Source organism: Camelus dromedarius, chromosome 24, assembly GCF_036321535.1.
Source record: "Camelus dromedarius isolate mCamDro1 chromosome 24, mCamDro1.pat, whole genome shotgun sequence".
In the NCBI taxonomy this organism is placed as follows: domain Eukaryota; kingdom Metazoa; phylum Chordata; class Mammalia; order Artiodactyla; family Camelidae; genus Camelus; species Camelus dromedarius.
The window spans coordinates 18782368-18802691 of record NC_087459.1 but is presented as its reverse complement, the minus strand read 5'-3'; the positions used below and the strand labels follow the sequence as shown (position 1 = coordinate 18802691).

The following is a 20324-nucleotide window of genomic DNA, read 5'->3' as shown; positions in this document are numbered from 1 at the left end:
ACAAAAACACATCGGAGCAGTGGCTCTCACCCCCGGCTTTGCATTCATCCAGGAAATTATCTTGAAATACTAATGCCCATCCCCCATACCCAAAGACTCTGAGTCAGTCAGGGTGGAGCCATTTAGAAAAATTCTTTCCAGGTGATTGGGATGTACAGCTAAAGCTGAAAACCACCACTTAAGGAAAGGCAGGATGCCAATGAGTCACACAAAGAAGATAGTGAAACGATGCTTTGAAAACTATGTTTGCCCTTTTTCCTCGTCAGAGTGGCCTCTCCACCCCAGGTCTGGCTCCCCTGATGTTAGAATCTGACTGCAACCCTCTGCGCGAGTCCTTCCAGTCCTGTGGCTTAACTTCCCCTGCCTTCTGTCTGTCTCCACCACCCTCGCCCCAAACAAACACTCTTTCTCTGACGCAAAACTCTTCTTGCTCACAGATTGTCATAAGCCCTTCATAGACAGGAAGGTTTCAGGATTTATTACAGGCTTTTCTTGGGTATTTGAGGATTATTGGCAGGATGCTCTGTCCACAAGAGTCTTCTGATGTCTTTCTGCTTTCATTCAGTGTTCTCTTCTATGCACTAAAAGGTTAACTCAGCAGGCTTGGGATGGTCAAACCCTGCATGTTTCAAAAAATAGAATAAAAAAAGGACTGGCCTTTGATCTGCTCCCAGGAGATAATCTCTAAGCCCTTGGACTATCCTGCCTAATAAGAGTGTCTTCAGGGGGAGGGGATAGCTGAGTGGTACAGCGCCTGCCTAGCATGCACAAGGTCCTGGGTTCAATCCCCAGTATCTCTACATAAATAAACCTAATCATCCCCCCCAAAAGTTTATGCTAACATGTGATTTATAGTGGGGTGATGCTGCATCAGTTTGACCTCTGGAGATGCTGGAGACTGGGTAATTAAGGTCAGCTACACAGTCACCCCATGTCTACATGACTGACCCCCAGTAAAAACCATGGGCATCAAAGCTTAGGTGAGCGTATCTGGCTGACAACGCTGTGTGTATGTGTCACACAGCGGTGCTGGGAGAATTAAGCATTTTCGCTATGATTCCACTGAGAGGGTACTGCCTGCCCTCTGCCCTATGTACCTCCCTCCTTTGCTGATTTTAATCTGTCTCCTTTCCCTGTAATACACTTTAACTGTGACTACAACACCTTGTCTGAGTTCTCGGAGTCCTCCTAGCAAATCTTCAAACCTGAGGGCAGTCTTGGGGGCCCCGGACACATCTTTCCACGTCCTCTTCTCCCTTCTCTCTTCTTCTGGAATAAACTAAAAGATTCCTCTCCCTGTCTCTTACAAGTCAGTTCTGACCATATGTAGATCACTTGGGCATCTCATACTTCCTTCTGAGTAGTTTATCAAGTGAATTTCTTTCAAATAAATTCACGGCTCTCCATGGAAGTGATGCTGGTAAAAACAATTTTCTCTAGCTTATTGCACGCTTTTGCAAATATTCCTGCATAAGCATGGATGTGTGTATGTGCACACGCACATGTATATACGCATGCACATGTGCACCTGGACACACACATACACACACACACAATTATACTCAGAGCTGTCCAACCTTCACCAGAACCAGGGCTGGGAGTTACTGCACTGCTAGAATCTAGAAATTATTTCCACTCACTATAAGGCCAGTGAAAGGAGAATGAAAACACAGGCAGTGTACCTAGGATTGGCCCAGCTGCAAAAGGGAAAGGTCTCTTTAGCACTCCCTTCCAACAGCTAATGATAGTGTAGATGCCATCGCATGAATGTACCATGATTTTCTCAACCAGTTTTCTATTGTTAGATGCTTGGATGGTTTCCAGCATTTCGGGTCTTCCATATAAGGCACCAATAAAGATTCTTGCATAGCAATCATTAGGCTCTTCGATAATTGTTATCTTAAGATAAATTTCTATACATGGAATTTCTGAACTAAAGAGTACAGACGTTTTTAAGATCTTCAATAGATTGTGCCTTTTGAGGACCATATCAATGAAAAACTCACCAGATCTGTGTAAACATGATTTTCTCTGCTTTCTTATCATACTGTGCATTAATTGCTTGCTCCACTAATTAACTGCTCTAAGAGGATGGTTAGCTAAATTATGGTACACTTATACTACAGAGTATTATGCTGCAAAGATAAGGGAAGCTTCTGGAATATAAAGGAGGAGAGAAGCAAAGAGACAGACTTTTCCTATCCCAGTACAATGAAATGAACAAAAAGCTGACAAAAATCTAGGTTAAAAAAAAAAACAAACCACCAGGAGTATTTAGAGGAAGAGAGGAAGGTTAATGATGTCATGTTATGGCTTTAAAATGTCAATGAAAAAATTATAGAAGCTTCAACAGGCAGCTTCTGCCCTGCACCCCAGGAAGAGAGGAATGGATAGAGATAAAGGTGAAAATTCTGAAAAATCTGAGTAACATCCCGCCATTTGGAGAAAAGGCAACTGAGGGGATGAGCCAGCAGCCTGGGGGAAAGGCTCCCACGCTTGCTGGGGGAGAAGCTACTTGCTTCCATCTCAGTGTCCTAAAAGCTAACCCATGCCAGCCTGGTTTATCCCAGACATCAGGAAAAGGAAAGGAGACGTAGACTGCTCTCAACCACCTCGCTCTAACCATCTCCTGCCATAAAAGGACTGGACAGAAGAGGAGACAGTAAAGCTAAGGTAAATCAGAGAAGTCCCCTGAGGGTGTGCGGACGAACCTGGTGCCTGTTCCCTCCTCTCCCCACTCCTGGCTACGAGGGGAGTGGGAGGAATCCCTGGGAAAGCTGGGTGAGGGGATAACTGAGATGGAGTGAACCCTGGATGGGGCACTTAATGCAATTGCAGAAAACAGAAACCAGCCTCCAGTAGCCACCATGGCTCCGAGACTCAGCCTAGCTCTGTTTCCCTTTGCTCCTCACCTTGCCCTATCCCTGATTCAACACCTGACAAAACAGAAACACAGTGAGCTCACCCATTTTCCTTTATTTTTGGGAACTCAACAGACATGCACCAAAGTTGACAGATCGGGAGGTGGAGGTTTAAAGTATTATCTAAAAGTATAAAGGCAACCTCAAATTATAAAGCTAAAGATGACCATAAACCAAGAGGAAGCGAAGAAAACATAATGCTTGTATCAAACTATAGAAAACAAAGGAAATATTTTAAAAAGAGCATATAAGAGAATGAAAACAAATCATATCTGTTATTTCAATAAATGTAGGTGAAGTTTTTTTTTAAAAAAGCAATTTACAGAGAAAGACTTCTTGGGTCAAAAAAGCAAAACACAACTTTTGGTTGAAAACAAAAGAAAATGTAAAACAAGGTATCTCAGAAAGGTTGAAGATTATGAACAAAGGTAAAGATAACAAAAAGGAAGCGGGTTCGTGATATTAATATCAGACAAAGTTGAAACTAGAATTAAATGAGGTAATCAAGACCAACAGGTGCATTTTATAATGACAAACGGTGTGCATACTCTATAGTTAGGTTAAAACTTCAATGGTGTGAGGACGCCACTGAAGACAGCATCAAAATCATCAGAGGATCAGCTTCCAACAGACACCAAGGACCAACAGACACGTGGCTCACTTCTCCCAGTGGAGAAGGAAATTAAAAACAAAGATTTAGGGGGCCTGAATGTTGCATGCAGTTAGGTTGACTTTGTAATTTTGTATCATGTACACTGATAATAAAGGATGCATATTTTCATGGTCCCATGGAATTTTTACACTAATGGACTACGTATCAGGCACAAAGAAAATCTTAACAAAATTCAAAAAGTAAAAATATGACAGACTATTTTCAAATCACAAAGCAATAAAACTGGAAATTAGCCACAAAACTAGGAGGGGGGGAAAAAACTACCACCCACTTGGGTGGGGGAGAATTGTGGGAATGAAGAGAGAAAGAGAGAGAGAGAGATCAAAGAAAAAAAGTAAACCCAAATTTCTCACTATCTCAAATAATGATATAAAGTCCATACCCATCAAAACCTACGTCACGTGGAAAATATGGGTTGTGAAGAGGAGAACACGGAGCTGGAGACAGATACATTAGCGCAGAAGGCAAAGAAAACAAATGAATTCAGTATTCAAAGAAGTTAGAAAAGGAACAACGAGCTACCCTAGGAAGTCAGAAGGAAGAAAATAAGAAAGAAATTAATCAGTTAGAAAACAAAACAAATTGAAAGGGTAGAATTGGTTAATCCAAGTACTGGCTCTTTGGGATGAGGTCGGTTACAGTGACACAGACAAACCACTGAGTGAACTGGTTAGGAAGAAACGGGGGAAGCACGAACACCACGTTAGAAGTAAGGAGGGGGAATTACACAGAGGAAATGAAAAGATTTAGTACCTAGCAAAACTTCGTACAATTACATTTGAAAATCTGAAGGGCATAGATGATTTTCCAGAGAAATAATCAATAACTGTATCAAACTAAAAATCCTAAAACGATAAACAGGAACAAAACTGAAAATGTTATCAACCAGCTCCCCAACAAAAATCCACCAGACCCAGAGGGTATCTTAGAGGAATTCTTCTGAATAGGCAAGAAATAAACAATTCTGCTTCGATATAAATTGTATCAGAGCACAGAGAAGTAAAAGATGTTCATATTTCTGTGAAAGGCACATCAAAACCTGAAAATTATGTCACAAAAACTATGCACCAAGCTCGTTTATAAATATAATTTAGCAAGATGTTACTAAAGAAAACCTAACTTATTTCAGGAATATAGTTAATACTCAGTGTTCAGAAATCTATTAATAAACATAGTTTACCATACATCTTGGTTAAAAAAAAAAAGCACCATAAAATGACATACAAATTTTAATGTTACTAGCATAGAGTAGACAAAATATTCTCTTAACATCTAAATCTCAACGATCTCTGGCTTAAACCTCCTTTCTTCTTTCCAAATTTTGAAAGCAGCACTCTATTTCCCTTGGTAAATCTTTCTAATGTTTTATTTTATTGCTCTTATCAAAGATCTAGGAAATGGATTTATTTAACATTTGTTCTTCTCTGTTGTTTCATATAATAATTGCTACTTTTATCATGACTGAGTCCATCTACCCTCTATTTTAGTTCGTTTACTTCTTTCCCTTAGCATCTTTTTATGGGAAACTTATTTCTTTTTATGCTTTCTCAGTAAAAGTGTTCTAAAATTATGATTTTGCCTCTGATTCCTGGGTTGCTCCTATTTCCTCAGTTTTGAAAGGTAGTGTTCTTTTTGTGTTATTTTGTACATAAACAGAAACTTAAGTTTTAATTTCCTCTTTTCCCTAAAGTAATTTTTATAGATTTAAAAAAATTCTAAGTATTTTGATTTTTTTCCCATTAACCTGATGTTATTCATTTATAGTTTGTTTTTTATCAAATATGTAATCTGACTTGTACAATTTCTGCCTTTGGAATTTAAGTTTTCATTTAGTCTGATATATTATCATTTTTCAATTCGAATTCTGATTTTCTTGTATTTTGTTCTGTCCAAATGAGAATAGTTTGTTAATCTCTTGCTCAATTTTATTTTTGTCAATATTCCTTATAATTTATAGAAATAATTACGTTTAATCTGCACATTCTTTGCCTCAGCCTTGCTTTAAATTTGAGGTAATAAATTCAATGGCACTTAACATAAAGTTCCAAGTTAAAATAACTGTTGACTCCAGCTCTTTTGAGAATGCTAACACGGACTTCTACTTACATAGATTTCTTTTTAAAGACACGTTAAAAAGGTTATTTACATGCTAGTCACAAAATGAAGTTAAATCTGTCCTTTCGTGATTTGCTGTCATCATTTAATTAAGTTTTTGTCTAAGTTTGATAACTAAGAAAGGCCAGGAACTTCCTTAAATTCAGAAATTTGTTTTCATACCCCCAAAGACTCAAAATACTCCAAGGATGTTAACTTTTAAATCTTAAAAAAATAAATGTTTGATAGAGGAAATGGCATTTGTTAGTGTTTATCGTAGAGACTTGCACTTGTTTCCTCCACGTGGTAAGCTACATTTATTCACGGGAGGTTAATTTTTCTTACTGATGTAGTTACAAGGGACCCAGCCAGCATATAGGCTCAGCACAGTCTCTCGGAGTCAAGGAAAAGCCCTTGTAAGACTTTCCTCTGTACTGATGTCATATAACAGAGATAAATGGAGACGACAGTAGAAACTGTTTCAAAAATGCAAAGTAGAATCTCACATTCTTTGACAGTTTCTCTTTTTTTCTATCATTATTTTGCTTTTTATCTCACAGACGTGAAGGTACGATCCTTTTAGGGGGAATCATAAAATAATACTCTGTCCAAAACGCTTTTTTGTCCTCTTTTCTCTAAAATTAGTAGTATTGTTCTGTTTCCTTTATTTTTGTATTTCTTGTATTTTAGGTCACCACCCTCCCCCCCTCTTTTTTCACTGAATACTTTTGATTCAGTTTCCATAAGTGGGTCTCTCGGAAGCATGGTATAGTTCGATTGTTAACATCTCGTCTAAAAGGGCTTTGTTTCTTAATGGGAGTCCTTAAGTCTCTTCATGACTGTTTCATTAGGTCTCGTCACTGTCCTCCTGTTTTATACTTTCTGAAGTTAACGCTCTGTTGTTTATTTTCCCTCTTGTCACTTGAGGTATGAATCATGTCGTCTTCGTGGGTGTTATTGTTCGACTTTCTATAGGTTTGTTCATTTCACTTTTATTCCCAGACACACACCACATCCTCTGCTTAGATAGTTCAGAGTTCCCATAATCCTGTCTTAGTGAAAGGCTGTAATCTGAGGGAAGTGGAATGCAATTTCAAGTCAGGAAACAGTTTGAAGCAAATGCTCCCCAGAAGCTCCAATTTCAGGACACTTGTACACAAAGTTCAAGAAGCTTCCCGAACGTCTCGGTTGATTTAATTGTCTGTCTTAACTAATCTGTTTACTCCGTTAACATCAGGTAGGCGGAAGGTAACTTCGGATCAGGATTCAGTTATTCAGTCCATGTCCTGGGGCCTGTGGGGTAAACTTGATCTACGGGGAGGCAAAATGTGAGCACTGGGGTGTCTATTCATTTGAAACAGGGTTTCTCTAAGGTAAAGAAAGGATCCCCCAAGCTTAGATTACTTTCCTTCCCCTTCCCTGAGAAGGCTTATGTTGTCTGATCTCCTCACCACTTGTTCAGATCCTAATTACCCCTTAATTAACATCTGTATTTAAGAAACACAGAAAACGGAAGGAAAAGAACGGCAGGTTATGAAAATAGGAACTACAGAAACAATTGGTGTGCTGGAAAATGTCGAGGTCAGTGGGTTGAGTGCCAGTTGGGACCATGGTCTGGAGGCTTTTCATGCAACAGCAGCGGGACGGGTAACCTGGAGGTTCGCCAAAATGCGGGCGGAGGCCGGCCTCAGAAATTTGTTTTGATCACTCTTTGGCATTTCCCATTTCCAATTTACAGAAAGGCCACTATATAATTTGTATATCTTCTTTTTGAAGAATTCCTTTTGACAGCTGCATTAAATATTACAACCATGTGATAACACTTACTTAGACACCATATAATCTGTGTTGCACTTAATTCTATTTAACTGGTGTCTTTGTTCATCTTTCCACTTCCATCAAGACATCCCCTATCCTGAGTTCTTTTTTTCTGATTTAGTTTTAATTATATGCATAAGACATGAATGCATTCTTCTTAACAAATGCAAGTTAGTCTAAGTTTCCTCTCTCCCTCCACAGAGGCACAGAAATACCTCTGGTGTGTACCTGTCTGTCTGTCTGTCTACCTAATCAATTTTAACATGTGGTATTTTTAAAAAATGACATCCCATTATACAACTTGCTTTCTCCCCTTCCCCACCTAGTGATGTGTCTTAGAGATCTAATCACATATCTATTTTCAACCACGACAGAAAATTCTTTAGAATGGATACATCACCATTTTTTTGGCCATAACCCAACTGATGGAGATGAGGGTTGTTCTGGTTGGTGGCCACTGTAAACAGGGGTGCAAGGAACTTCCCCCTGTACACCTTCCTGTGCACATGTGCAGAGTTTCTCTGGGGACGGAACTAAGCAGCAGTATTGCTCAGACAACTTCCTTCTGTTACCTTGTATTTCTAGACCTGTGCTATCCAATACAGTAGCCACCAGCCACGTGTAGGCACCGAGCACTCGAAACAGAACTCAATTTTTAGCTTTACTTAATTTTCAAAATTTCAAAACTGAATCAGAAAAACAGATTTTTTTTTGTTAAATTGAATTTCGGTAGGACAAACAAATAATTGCATTGCATAAAATACTATTGTGATAATGCAGAGCACATACATGTGGTCACAGCTGGGCCTCGTGTGCACGTTCCTAGGGCTACACGTGAACTCATCGCCTGTTTAATTGGTGTATATGGACTTATTCAATTTGAATTGTTTTTTCTGTGCACTGATGTAAATCGCTGTAATGTGTCTACTTGACTATTTTATGCAGACAGTATGAGTTGCATGATCCCTTTTAAATTGTAACTGGTAATTAAATCAAAATACATTTTATTTTACTTATAACATAATTCAATTACTTTCCTTTGCAGGAATACAATTTTAAATTTAAAATGAAGGCATACACCTGATGCAGAATCAAATGGAGACTCAGTAGCTAGTGCTATGACCAAAATTGTAAAGAAAAAAGGGGATTGGAAGAAGAAAACGCCACAAATTTCATGATGCATGTTAATTGCAATTTGCTGTGGCAGAGCAAAATAAAAATGCTGTGTTGTATGTTTTAACACACACACACACACACACACACACACATACACACATACACACATACCTGTTGAAGTTAGCTGCCTGAAATCAGAATAAAATGCTGAACAATTTTAAATAGGTTTTAACAGAATCAGAGATTGTAAAATTTGGCCAGCTGTAAAATGATTCTTGTGCACACATGCATACAATTTTTAATGGAAAGATGGTAAAAGAAATTGTTTTTTACAGAAACAGACTCACAGACAGAAAACAAACTTATGGTTACCAGGGGGAAAGGGGGTGAGAAGGGATAAAGTGGGACTTCGAGATTTGCAGATACTGACTACTATACATAAAATAGATAAACAACAAGGTCCTACTGTATAGCACAGGGAACTCTATTCAATATCTTGTAGTAACCTATAATGAAAAAGAATATGAAAATGAATATATGTATGTATATGTATGACTGAAACATTATGCTGTACACCAGAAATTGACAACAACATTGTAAACTGACTATACTTCAATATAGAACACAAAAAACAAACAACAAATTGTTTTTTTGGTTATGAAAATTTTGTTAGAAATTATGAGGAACAGACTAAAAAGATACATCTTTTTCAAGTGAGCCATCTTCAATTAAGCGACCAAACAAATGCCCAGAAAATAAAAGAATTTATCAAAGACAAATCAATACAAATTTTGAAAAATAGCAAATTTTAGCTGAGTCATGCCATAAGACACTGCCCAGTTCATACTTTGGGTATATTTTGTCTTAAAGGTCTTCCAAAAGTATAAAGAAACATTGTAAATTCATGGCTTAAAAAAATATCGGTAGGTTAGAATTTTTGAATCTTTTATATCCAATCAAGGAGAAGTTCAGTGAGATATGAAAAAAATTAGTTGCTATCATGCCAGATGGTGCTATGTTCAGTCAAAAATCTGGATTTATTAGGATTTCAAAACAAGAGACTGATGTTCCCCTTATTGCTTCATCCCACTGTCTGATGTATATTGAAAATATTTGTGTTCACTTTCAGAAGCAGACTTTATGGAAAGTGTTATGGATACACATTAAAAGTATTCTGTGTATGCATTCAAATGTGGTGACTCATCACCAGCGTGTGGAAAGGAATAGAAAGCAGCCCATGTGATGATCTTGGGTCTCCATCTAGGTTCATGGGTTGCGTCATGGAAGAGTTTTACAAAGATCTACTGTACTGTGAATTCCAATTCAAGGTTTTCTTGGAACAGAAGAAATTCTTACCAAATATTTAACAAGCAAAGACAACAAATGGCAGTGTGATTTATCAGTCACTGATATCATAGTATGTATGAATGAGATATATTTGAAGCTCCAAGGAGAAAGCAAAGGCTTACTTGTGACCTGGCTAGAAGAGTACATGATTCTATTTACAATAGCCAAGACATGGAAACAATCCAAATGTCCATCGACAGATGACTGGATAAAGAAGATGTGGTATATATACACAATGGAATATTACCTAGCCATTAAAAAGAATGAAATAATGCCATCTGCAGCAACATGGATGGACCTGGAGATGGTCATTCTAAGTGAAGTAAGCCAGAAAGAGAAAGAAAAATGCCATATGGTATTGTTTATATGTGGATCAAAAAAAAAAAAAAAAAGACACAAATGAACTTATTCACAAAAGAGAAAGAGACTCATAGACATAGAGAACAAATTTATGGTTACCAGGGAGTAAAGGAGGTGGGAAGGGATAAATTGGGAATTTGAAAATTGCACCTCTTGGGGTCTGATGGAAATGTTAGCTATCTGGATTGTGGTAGTGGTTTCATGGGTGTATACATCTATCAAAATTCATCAAATTGTACATTTGAAATATATGTAGTTTACTGTACAGGAACCGTACCACAATAAAGATGTTAAAAAATAAATCAAAAAACACATAAAAGCAATGTAAAATGTAATAGTTTAGAAAAACTTTAAAAAGACTACTGTAAAAAAAGGTACAAGGATTTACACTGAAATTAAACCTATTTATAATGCAAATCAATAATTTTCTACAGATTTTAATAATATGAATCAATGTAAAACTATTTCAAATTTTCATAACCAACATTATATAAATTATGTGCAAAACCTGCAAGAAAAATTGGAAGAAACTTGAAGAGAAATTTTTATTGGTACTGATAAAGCTAGAGTCTTTTTCCAGTTTGTACAACACTCCCTTACCTTCCATGTGGCTAAAACAGAGTTGACACAAGGAAACCATGTATTAACGCAACTTGAACAAACACCATTCTGAAACTAATACGCTTTGGCTTCAGACAGTTCTAATAAAGATGAATTGGTTTCGTCCATGTGGAAGTGAATATTAAAGGCAAATGATTTTTTTGGTACTTGATTCAGTAATTGGAAAACTTTTAAGCAGAAATGAAGCAACTTGGGAACGTGGTCCTATGTTTTCAGCTATATGTATAAATACAGATTAAATATTTCCCATCAAAATGTAGCATCTGGATGAGCTGTGCTATGAGAGTAAAATACACCCTGGATTTCCATGACCTAAAACAACAACAGAAAGGAAGACAATTCACTAATCATTTTTTAAATATTGATTACAGGTTGACACAATGATATTTTGGAAATATTGGTTAAATAAAATATTAATAGTAATTTCAACATGGTACTAGAAGATTTTGAGTTATGTATGTGGCTTGCATTATTCTTCTGTTGGAAAATACTGATATAGAATCCCTCCCTTCTGATTAGTGCCAGATCTCCTTCCAGGAGAATTACCCACTGTGATTAGGTCTGACAAGAGAGTAATTTAAGGCGCTTGCCTCCTCTCTCAACTCCCACTGCGGCAGTCCAAGGAGCCAGATCCGAGGGGTTGGCCATGAACCTGGGAGTAATAAGCTTACTCTTGGGACTTTGATTCTGGGCTAAGTGGTGCAGAGATAGGATGGTTTGGAAACCAAACTCAGTGCAGTGTCAGTGGCAGAGTGTGCACTAGACCTTTTAATTCCCCAAACTGTACTCCTTCTACGAATGGGGGTTGGGGTAGGTGAACGCTGGAGAATCAAACAGAAAGTCCACTACAGAAGTGTAGCCAGAGGAAGATGTCAAATCAGGCAAAGATGGCGTCAAGCCGTGTGAGGGATGAGGAAGCCTTCAAACAGGGAATAAGCAAGAAGGGTGGGAGCCAGGGAGATGGAAACAGGGTGGATCGTGCAGTGGAGCATGAGCTGAGAGCAAGAATAATGGGTGGATCGGGGTGGTGGCTGAAAGAAACCACACACAGATTAAGTAAGATGCAGATAAGGACTCCATACCTGCACTAGTCAACAGTCCTGCTCAGAAAATCATCGTCTCTGAGTTTTGGAGTGAATACCTGGGTTAATTCAAGAAAAAGGACTCTCTGGAACCATCTAATGCCATGGCAGCCATGGAGGTGCTAGTGGGGATTCCTGCTGGCAAGAGGAATGACAGCATGATCTCCCCTCCTTCCTTCCACATGGGGGAGGGAGGTGGTGCCCATTTCCTGTCCCCTCATCCTACTTTCTCTATAGACCAAGTCCTGGGGTTCCCATCAATGTGATGGATTCTTAATCCGGAGAGATTTAAAGGTTTCTCAGTCCCTCTGGCTATTATTTCAGGTTTGATTCAGGGTCCAGCTTGTAACTGGGATCCTGTGACCAAGCCCCTACCTTATGCCCTGGTTCTGACAGCGCCTCCCTCCTTCACTCCTGGGCCTGAGTCCCAGTCTCAGTGCCTTGCTTGGGACATCGTTAACTCCTCCCAGGGGCTGGGACTGTTCCTTGAGTCTCAGCTCAGCGACCACAGTCCTGCTTTCTATTCACTGACTGGTGCTCATGCGTGCCTGACTTACCTGACCTCAGATGCTCCTAGGTTCCCCACGGTTTGCTCCCCACACCCCCATGTTGAAACAACTAGGGACAAAGTTGCTTGGTCTCTTAAAGTCTAACAACACACGTAAACTGACAGTTCTGTCTACAGATCGGAGCCTCCTTGCCTGGTCTTGGTCTAGACCCCTTCCCCATGGCACCTCCTGTGTTGTAGTTTATCCCTGGGTGTCTGGTTCTAATCACAGCCACTGATTTGGGCAGAACCTTTGGGACAATCATTCTGTTATCTCAGTTTTTTTTTTCTGTCTAGAAAAATCGTTCTCAGAGGGACCCAGTGAAACTCAGCTTATTAATATACTTCTTTCTGGCTTTAACTTTAATACCATTTCAGTTTAGCGATTTCCCTCCTAGCTTTCTTCTTCTGTCGTTTTCCCAAAAGACCAGCTTCTCTAACCACCTTTCCCTGATTGAACTCCATGAGGGGCCAAGACGTTCATTTGTTTAGTTCACCTGACGAATTCCAAGTACCCAAAATGGAGCCTGGCACGCAATAGATGCTCAACAAGAACCATCGAATAAGTGAAGAAGGAACTAGGAGTCAGACTCCACAGAGGGGGCAGCACACGTTAGCAGTGACTAGTACCCCTGCTTACATAGAGCACACAGGATAAATCTTACTTATAGCAGTACACGTCGTTTTTGTTTTCATCAGTACTGGTCTTAAGAACATCCCTTAATCTATGAAAGCAGGACTTCTTTGCCTCCCGATTTTGATTTGTCTACCTTTCCACTCCCACCGCTGACCAGCTTTACCAGCCACTAACCCAGGTGACGCCACACTGACTCGGCAGACCCCACCAGCCAGCCTTTCCTCATTATGTTCCTCCTACATCTCTACGAGAGCCTCCTAACTGGTCTTCCTGACTCCCTCCCTCCCCGACTCTCCATTCATCCCCTGCAAGTGGCCACTGATGTTCTAAACCCTGTGAATTGCATTGGAGAAAGCATGCGTGTCAGAATGGCCAGAAGGTGACTCGCTACCACGCTGGTAAGCTGTTTGAAGATGGACATGATTTATGCCCAGCTAGGTCCACCTCGAGAAGCGACAGCTGCCGTAGGAACATGGTCCATTGGCCTCTGTCTTGGAGTCATGATGGTTACATTTCAAACCTCACCCCGTTTCTCTTAACCCAGTTTTGATTTCATCCCTGAGTCATTGCATGGTCAGAATTTTGAGCTGAGCCTTAGTCGGAACCCCAGGCAGCTCTGGGCTGGATGGACTGACCCACGGCCCCCAGTGTGAGGATACTACCTGTTCCATTCCTCGGGCAGCGGAATGTCTTGGGAGCCAGGACACCTGGCTTCTAGGCCTGGCTCTGCCACTAGTTGCATGACTTGGGGCAAATCACATCACCTCTCTGGGCCTCAGTGTTCACACCTGAGAAATGAAGGGGTTGCATGGTATTAGTGATTCTCTACTTTTAATTTTTCTCCCTCCCAAATACAGCTAGTGAGATATAATTACCAGTGAGATACACTCCCATATGCGACTTCTGGGTGTTAAATTCCCCCCTTCTTCACTCAGGGAAGCCTATTAGAGGGGAGAGGGTATGTAGCTCAAGTGGTAGAGCGCATGCTTAGCATGTATGAGGTCCTGGGTTCAATCCCCAGTACCTCTTCCAAAAATAAATAAATAAACCTAATTATCTCCCCCAACCAAAACCAAACAAACAAACAAAGAAACAACAAAAAAAGAGAGCCTATTAGAAACAGCAAGCATCCACTGTATAGCACAGGGAACTATATTCAACATCTTGTAATAACTTATGATGGAAAAAGAATCTGAAAAAGAGTACATATCTATCTATATATATGTATAACAGAATCACTTTCCTATACACTTGAAACATTGTAAATCAGCAATACTTCAATAAAAAAATAAAAATAAACAAGAAGAAATTTTTAAAAGCCTATCAGAACGCAGGGAAATGGCAGAAAATTTCAATGTGTTTTTATTAATATTTTTTAAAAATGAATAATCTGTAAGCTTGGTATTTTGACTGTAATCAGGTTACACTTAGTGAGGGTTTAATTACCCACCTTCAGAATAAAAAGACAGAGAGAGGGAGGGAGACAGAGAACACAGGAAAGAAGAACTCATCACTTAGTGAAGAATGAGTGTGAGGTGGGAAATAGGGACCTGCTGGCTTCTCCGTTGGTCTCAGTCTTTGCAAACCTCCCATCTTGCCAAGGTCTCATTAAGCTGAGATTTACATATATCATTTTTTATATAAGGCCCCTACATGCAAACCAATGACATTAGCTCGTGTTCAATTAAAGAAATGAAAATCTGTACCTATGCTTTTGGGGGAAGAAAATGTGCCCAAAAAACAGCTTATCTCCAGTATGGCCTCTTCCTTCAAGTTTCTCACTGGAAAATTTGGTGCAGTTTTTACCGCCTCTGCTGGCTTGCTGATCCTCATGTCAGATGTGACTCTGCAGAATTCTACACAGTCTTGTTTACAGGTTTTGTGAGTCACCCTTGACAACTGCTTGGTTTGTGAACCAAGATTGATAGCTGCTGATCTAGGTCTCTTTAAGGTCTCACCCAGCATCCAAGTGCTGGAAAAGGCCTGATTGAAGCACCCCGATCCTTTACCTGGCTTCACCTTACCTCGTATACTTTTCCACTCTCCTGCCTAAGAGGAGTGCACCACTCTGCTGTGCCAGCCATTTTTCTTATCAGCATTTGTGTCTATCTTTCACTTTTATCCCTTTGTAAGAAAGGGACGTCACTGCTGTCTCACTGTGAGGAAAGGCCCCTCTTGATTAGCAGATACACACTACTATGTATAAAACAGACAAACAGCAAGGTCCTAGTGTGTAACACAGGGAACTGTATCCAATAGCTTGTAATAACCTATAACGGAAAAGAATCTGAAAAAGAATAGATACATATGGGGGGGGAGGGCACAGCTCAGCGGTAGAACAAGTGCTTAGCATGCACAAGGTCCTGGGTTCAATCCCCAGCACCTCCATTAAAAAATAAATAAATAAAACCTAATTACCTCCCCCCCCAAAAAATAAAAATAAACAAATAAATAAATAATATGTATGTATAACTGAATGACTTTGCTGTACACCTGCAACATTGTAAATCAACTATAATTCAGTAAAAAAAAAAAAAAAAGAAGAGATCCCTCTTGCCCATGTTAATTCTCCCCCTTGTACTTTGATTTAACACCTGCCCACACCACTCCCCCGCCAGCATCGTTCTTTCTGTCACCTATGTCTTCAGCGTCTCTCTTCCCTAATAGACTGTAAGCTGCATGAGGGCAGAGATTGTGTGTAGTTGTGTAATTCTCTGCTCTTTGTCAGCTTTAAGAACCTGTACAAGAGGGGGAGGGTACAGCTCAAATGGTAGAGCGCATGCTTAGCATGCGTGAGGTCCTGGGTTCAATCCCCAGTACCTCCTCTAAGAATAAATAAGTAAATAAACCTACTTACCTCCCCCCAAAATTGAAAAAGAAAGGCAGACCTGAGGAGTAACTAGGATATACCTTTGAAGACCCTGTACAGGAGGTACTTAGGACACGAATGACTAATGGATTGAATGCAGAAGTAAATGAAAGTATTCCTGTCCACTGATGTCTCGATTTAGCAAGTCATCATGCTCTAGTTTTTCTCGTCCTTTGTGATAAACACTCCCACATAATACTCTCCTAACTTTCAAAGTGCTGGAAAACTTGTCAGCATGCACTCTAGTTGCTCGCGTCCCATTTCTCCTTGAAGCCCTGCGTTCTGGCATCTGTTGCACCCACATGAGTAAAACTGCTTCCACCAACGCCATCAAGAACCTACGTGTCACCAAGTCCAGTGGACAAATATTTGGCCTCATTTTCCTTGATCTCCTGACTCTCAATCCTAAAATTGTTTGAATGTTTGCTGAATGACATTATTATTCTCATATAAGCAGAGGGGAGACAGAAAAGATTTTTTTTAAATACAAGAGTGACAGTAAAAATAGCTATTGCTTCCGTTTTCCCACGGTGATTAGTTTAAGGGAGGCTGGACACAAAGCCAGTCAGAGATGACACAGGTGCATTTGCTTACTGACTCACGTATTCATTCAAACACACACACACGTAGTGACTCCCTTTAATGTGCACTTTAATGGGAGAAAGATAAGGCAGTGGATTTCAGGGAGGGTCCCTCTGGTGGTTGTGTCTACCAGTGAGACAGCTAATTTTGAATTAAAAAAAAAATAGGGGGGAACAGTTGGTGAAGGAATAAATTGAGAGTTAGGGATTTGCAGATACTAACTACTATATATAAAATAGATAAACAGCAAGGACTTACTGTGGAGCACAGGAAACTATATTCAATACCTTGTAATAGCCTATAATGAAAAATAATATGAAAAGGAATATATATATAAATAACTGAGTCATTATGCTGTACACCAGAAATTAACACAACATTGTAAACTGACTATACTTCAATTAAAAAAAAGGAGGATGGGCAGTCATAACCAACAAGCCCTTCGAGAGAAAGAAGGAAAGGACGGAAGGAAGGAAGGAAGGAAGAAAGAAAAGAAGGGAGGGAGGAAGGAAGGAAGGAAGGAAAAAAAGAAAGAAAGAAAGAAAGAAAGAAAGAAAGAAAGAAAGAAAGAAAGAAAGAAAACTACTGACATGTAATATTTATATAAAAATGCACACATCACAAAAGTTCAGTTTGATGGATTTTCACAGACGGAACACACAGCTGGATTAAGAACAGAACATTGCCAGAATTCACACCGTGTCTCCTTCTAGACGCTCCTTCTCCTCCACAGTAACTGCCCTCCTGACTTAATGTCCTAGATCAGTGTTCCTGCTTTTGTGCTCTGCATGAATGGAACCACACAGGACACACTCCGGCTGCCTCACTTCTCCTGCTCCATGTGGTATTCGCAGGATTCACGGACCTCGCCCTAAGTGGGTGCGGCTCATTCACTCTCATTGCCATCTGAATTCTTTCAGCAACACTTTCAGCTTCTCCACCTGGGACCTTCCTTCCCACCGTAATGATGGTTCCCTCTCTCCCAGTAACATTTCCGGTCCCCCTTCCCTGCTCTTCCTCCATACCTCTAATCACCACCTAACACACCATACATTTTATTTATTTTGTGTATTATTTGCCGCTGGCCTAGAAGGTGAGTTCTGTGGAGTCAGATAAGTGCTCAATAGACACCTTTTGAACACATGAACCTCAGCTACTTCTGCATGGTGCCCAGCTCGCCCAGAGAGGGAGGGGGGTGGTTGGGGGTGGGAGGGGTGCCTTGTCGCCCAGACAGAACAGATGGGTGAGAAATGCAACAAAATGTCATTTAGCAGGAGACGCCAGCCTGATGTGGAACCAGGTGTGACTCTCCTGGGACATCTGTACCACAAGCATGAATACAGACGCAAAAATCCTATATAAAATGCTTGCCAATGATTTTCAAAGGTTTATTAAAACTGAAAAAGAAAAAGGTCCAGAAATTCCTATCCCTTGGGATATGGGGAAATTAGATGTGAACTTTCTGGCTTTATATGCTTTTGCATCTTTTGAATTATTAATAATAAGATCTATTGATTTAGTAATTAAAATTTAAAGAATAACACACCACAGTTAAGTAGAATTTATCCTAGTATTGTAAAAAACCATCGAATATTGACAAATTGCTATTAAAGAAATCACAAGGGCCTACAGTATTTTATGAAAAAAATCACAAATTTAATATCACAATAATAGGAAAATGCATGGCTTTGAGTAAGCACTCAAATATTTCCTGAATGAATGAATGAAAATGTATTAATACGTTAAATCATCCCAATAGGTCAAATAAACAAAAAACTCACCATTTAACTAATAAATGCTGAAAGAACATTTAAAAAAGAATTCAGCATCCATTCCTGATGAAAACCCTTTGAATGTGTTAAAGGTTTCCATCACGTGCCTCCCTGCAAACCACTGCAATCTGGCTCACGCTGGCACCATGCCATGGAAACTGTGCTCCCCAAGGCGCTCGGTGCCCTACATATTGCCAAATCCAATGCACTTGGATGGGGACCAATAAATATGTAATGAATTAAGGGATGGATGATCAAAGAATCTCAGATCAACAGTCAACATCATACTTAATAAAACACCGGAGTTGTCTCTTTAAAGTCAGAAACTAAACCAGGATGTGAGCTACCACTGTCATTTGACGTTTTCCTGGAGGCTCAAGCAAAAACAAACAAAAAACCATGGAGACAAAACAAGGTATATAGCTCTTGGAAATGAAACCAAAACGATCTTGCCTGAAACCTTGGAGAGTCATACAAAAACGATCAGATAGAAGAAGAGAGTCCTCAAAGTTTACAAAATAAATACCCGCAGAACAATAGTTTTCCCCTAAAACCCAGCAAATGGAACGTCTATGGAATGAGATGAATGATGAGACAATGGGGAAAGTATGACATGAGGGAGGCACCGGATCCCATGAAGTACAAGTAATTAAGAATCTAGGTGAAAGTTGCAGAATTCCAGCTTTACACATTAAAAAAGAAAACAGTCATATGGAGAGTAAGATTGTTTTAAATTGGCTAAATGTGCAGAATAAATGACGCTTAGGTGGTGAATGTACTACTAAATTCTGGGTGGAAGAGACAGGCTGGATTCCCACCATAAACAGACCAGGTCCAGCGTAACTACAAGAAAGAGTCAATGTGGTGGAAGTGGGGCTCGTCCTGCCCTACCCTGGAGAGCATATTCTGCTTCTCTTGTTGCTGTTCGTAATCTCCGTCTGAGGTTCCTGAATTTATAACCTCAGTTTCCCTGGGATGATAATCTGCTCTTTTAGAGAAGTGACTTGACAAGACGTGGGAAAGTATAAAAACAAGAACAGAGATGTTGGAAAAGAAGTTCCAACATGAACCTTTAGGTTCAGCAGAAAATGTTCACGGTCCTTGTGATAAGTTGTGGGGTTTTGCATATTATTTAAGGTATGTAAAACACTTAGAAGAATTTTACTAACTAATGCTCATTTATTTTGAAATTTTATTATTGAATTTTCACACTATTCTAAGCACTGGGCATACAGTGATGAGAAAGACGGATGAGTCCCTGCCTTAATGGAGCTTAAGTTCTACTCAGAGAACAAATACACAACTAACATTATTTTAAAAGTGATTGGCACACTTATGGTCAATTAATCTATGACAAAGAAGGCAAGAATATACAATGGAGAGAAGACCGTCTCTTCAGGAACTGGTGCTGGGAAAACTGGACAGTCACATGCAAAACAATGAGATTAGAACATTCCCTCACACCATGTACAAAAATAAACTCAAAATGGTTTAAAGACCTAAATGTAAGACCTAAAACCATAAAGTTCCAAGAAGAGTCCAGGTGGAAGGTGATACTGGCTGGGAAGAGGACGGCAGCACTGTAATCGGAGAGACGTGGAGTAGCATGAAGGTATGTTGCGGAGGTAGGACCAAAGACTGTACCTGTGGGTTGATCGGGCGTGGGAGGTGAGGCAATGAGAACTCAGGGAGAATGTCTAGTGCTTTGGACTAAACGTCTGGGCGGATGGTGGAAAGATATTGGAGGTGGGGTGGGGGGAGCAACAGGTTTGTTAAGGGGACATCAAGGATTCTGGTTTGGACCTATAAAATCTGGGGTGCTTATTAGGTACCCGGGTGGCAGCGATGTAAGCAGGCAGCTGGATGTGGGAAGTCAGAAGTGTGT

General features: G+C 39.8%; 1 protein-coding gene across 5 annotated transcripts in view; it reads right to left on the bottom strand.

Annotated features, from left to right (window-relative positions):
- Window positions 1-20324, bottom strand: part of TNRC6A (trinucleotide repeat containing adaptor 6A) — a 175975-nt gene that overhangs the window by 136732 nt on the left and 18919 nt on the right. For all 5 annotated transcript variants that reach the window (XM_031433026.2, XM_064478528.1, XM_064478526.1 and 2 more), the window contains exon 2: window positions 13879-14004. In XM_031433026.2, the coding sequence (XP_031288886.1) occupies window positions 13879-13958 (80 nt within the window). In that variant the 5' untranslated portion in view covers window positions 13959-14004. The remainder of the gene's footprint in view (window positions 1-13878; window positions 14005-20324) is intronic.